Here is a 2,500-nt window from a genome sequence, read left to right as displayed (position 1 = left end):
GTCAGAGGGAGGGAGAGAGAGAGACAGGTAGGTAGTCAGAGGGAGGGAGAGAGAGAGACAGGTAGGTAGTCAGAGGGAGGGAGAGAGAGAGACAGGTAGGTAGTCAGAGGGAGGGAGATCTTTTTTCATTGCATATATTTACACAACCAACATAGTTGGAATAATGACTCATAATATAAATAAATACTAAATATAAACCAGGTACAGGGAGCAGTGAACACAAGATGTCAGAGTTTATTTCCCCAGTTACAGATAGATAGATCTTTAAAGTAATCCTGCCTCGACCAATCAGAAAGCCAGCTCCGTGTGATGTCACACAGAGCCAAGAGTGGAAAGAACTGTTGAAAGTTTCCCTCATTATTTGATGATTATTGGTGTTTAACAGGAAAATCTGATGTTATAAATATGACAGAAAATATGCAAAAGCATGTTAGGTTTCCTTTTAGTCTCTGGAAACATTAAAACAACTTCTTAAAGTCTGAAAACTAATTACGTTTCTGAAACTTCACTCAAAAACATAATACATATGACAGAAAATACTGGAAACAGCTTCATATAAACTACACTTTATCAGAATACACATCATTCATCTTCTGCAGCTCCGTGTCAACTTTTATGCTGTGTGTGTGTGTGTGTGTGTGTGTGTGTGCGTGCCTGTGTGTGTGCCTGTGTGTGTGTGTGTGTCTGTCTGTCTGTCTGTGTGTGTGTGCGTGCCTGTGTGTGTATGTGTGTGTGTCTGTCTGTGCGTGTCTGTGTGTGTGTGTGTGCGTGCCTGCGTGTGTGTGTGTGTGCGTGCGTGCCTGCGCGTGTGTGTGTGTGTGTGCTTGCCTGTCTGTGTGTGCTTGCCCGCGTGTGTGTGTGTGTGTGTGTGTGTGCCTGCGTGTGTTTGTGTGTGTGTGTGTGTGTGTGCCTGCGTGTGTTTGTGTGCGTGTGCGCGTGTGTGTGTGTGTGTGTGTGTGTGTGTTGCAGTCTGATGTCGGCACCGCGGCAGTTTGAGGACGGCGTTCTGGACACGGTTCTGTTCTCGATGGGCCGGACGATGACGCAGGAGGAAGTCCGTCAGCTGATGCAGCAAACCGTCCAACAGGTCAGTAAAGGAAGTACTCAGATTACTGCAGGAAGAGTACTAATACTAATACTGTTGAAGCTATCCTCTAAGCCTCGGTATGGATGGCATGGTGTTCTCAACACATAGCAGAAAGATCTTAGGTCCTGACATTAGTTCTCTTTGGGTGGTGTTCCCGTTTATTATAAAGGTAGGAAAAGGGTATTTCACATAAAATAGTACTTCAGCCAGTGGTGATTACTAAAATGCTGTGGCTTATTGTCGGTGGAGAGGGTGCTCGCTCGGCTACGGTAAGAACCGTGTGTTCCCCGCCATCCACACCTTGCCCTCACTGATTGCCACACCTGCAGATATACCTAATTCACAGTGACATACCACACCCAATGCAGTACTCCCCAAGTGGCTAAAGTAAATATTAACTAAATTAACCTAACCAAAAAAAGGTGGATATAAATGGCTCCTACAAATACCACACTGTAAAAAATACTCTGTTACAGTAAGAGTCTGTAAGTAGCGTTACGTTGCAGGATTTACACACTCCTCACACACTGACCATTAGCAATAATTTATTTAGAAAATACAACGTTTCGGTCTCAGACCTTCATCAGGTAAATTCACACATTCACCTCAACCATAGCCTTAAATAGTTTGGTTGACTGATCAGGACCAATCAGGTCCGGCTCTTGAATGACGTCATTGATTCACAAAGTGGCGCTCCCATCACGGACTGTGAACAGGAAAAGGCAGAAAAAATGCCACTCAGTACATTTAAAAACAATGGATAATCAGACCAATTTTGTTATAGGCTCATGATCAATGCATTGTCATTAGCCCAATATTTTTCTACTCTTAATCAGAGAGGACACAGTCCATTCAAAAGTGGATCATTACATTGGTTAAATTACATTATAACAGTCCATATGCACCTGTACAATGAACAATGAATTACCGTATAGTACAGGAGAAGCTCTCAGGCAGTTTGGACTTCCATTAGCTGTTTAAGTGTAATTACTAATGTTAACTATCATTTTAGTGATCAATAATTAGCCTGTGTCTATGTTATCTCCTTACATATACCTACGCTCTCCGTCTCTGCTAGATTGGGAATGATTGAGATTTCTCTTGGCACAGCTACCAGAAGACTTCCAACTTTCAGACAGGTTGCTCACGTCACATCTACGTCTTCAAGCTCAGTTGGAGGCTGCTCAGTAACGCTCAGCCATCACCGGGAAAGAGACTTCACTGGTCTCCGTCCAGAGACACGGGACCTGCTGGTCCAGTTTATATACTGTCTATGGTTGAAGCAGGACGTTTTACATCCAATCACAGTGATGATGGTAACACATCAGTCAGACGATATACAGGCAGTTTAGTGATATCCTAAAGGCCGTTTTATGCTTCTGCGTAGAATCAATGGCGTACCCCTGCAGACCC

General features: G+C 43.7%; 1 protein-coding gene across 4 annotated transcripts in view; it reads left to right on the top strand.

The window, feature by feature from the left end:
* Positions 1 to 2,500, top strand: part of LOC116066727 (cullin-9) — an 88,977-nt gene that overhangs the window by 52,748 nt on the left and 33,729 nt on the right. For all 4 annotated transcript variants that reach the window (XM_035992576.1, XM_035992575.1, XM_035992573.1 and 1 more), the window contains one exon: positions 970 to 1,087. In XM_035992576.1, the coding sequence (XP_035848469.1) occupies positions 970 to 1,087 (118 nt within the window). The remainder of the gene's footprint in view (positions 1 to 969; positions 1,088 to 2,500) is intronic.

The sequence above is a fragment of the Sander lucioperca genome, chromosome 15, assembly GCF_008315115.2.
Source record: "Sander lucioperca isolate FBNREF2018 chromosome 15, SLUC_FBN_1.2, whole genome shotgun sequence".
NCBI lineage: Eukaryota > Metazoa > Chordata > Actinopteri > Perciformes > Percidae > Sander > Sander lucioperca.
Note: the sequence above shows the minus strand (reverse complement) of the source record. Positions and strands in the feature narration are given on the sequence as shown.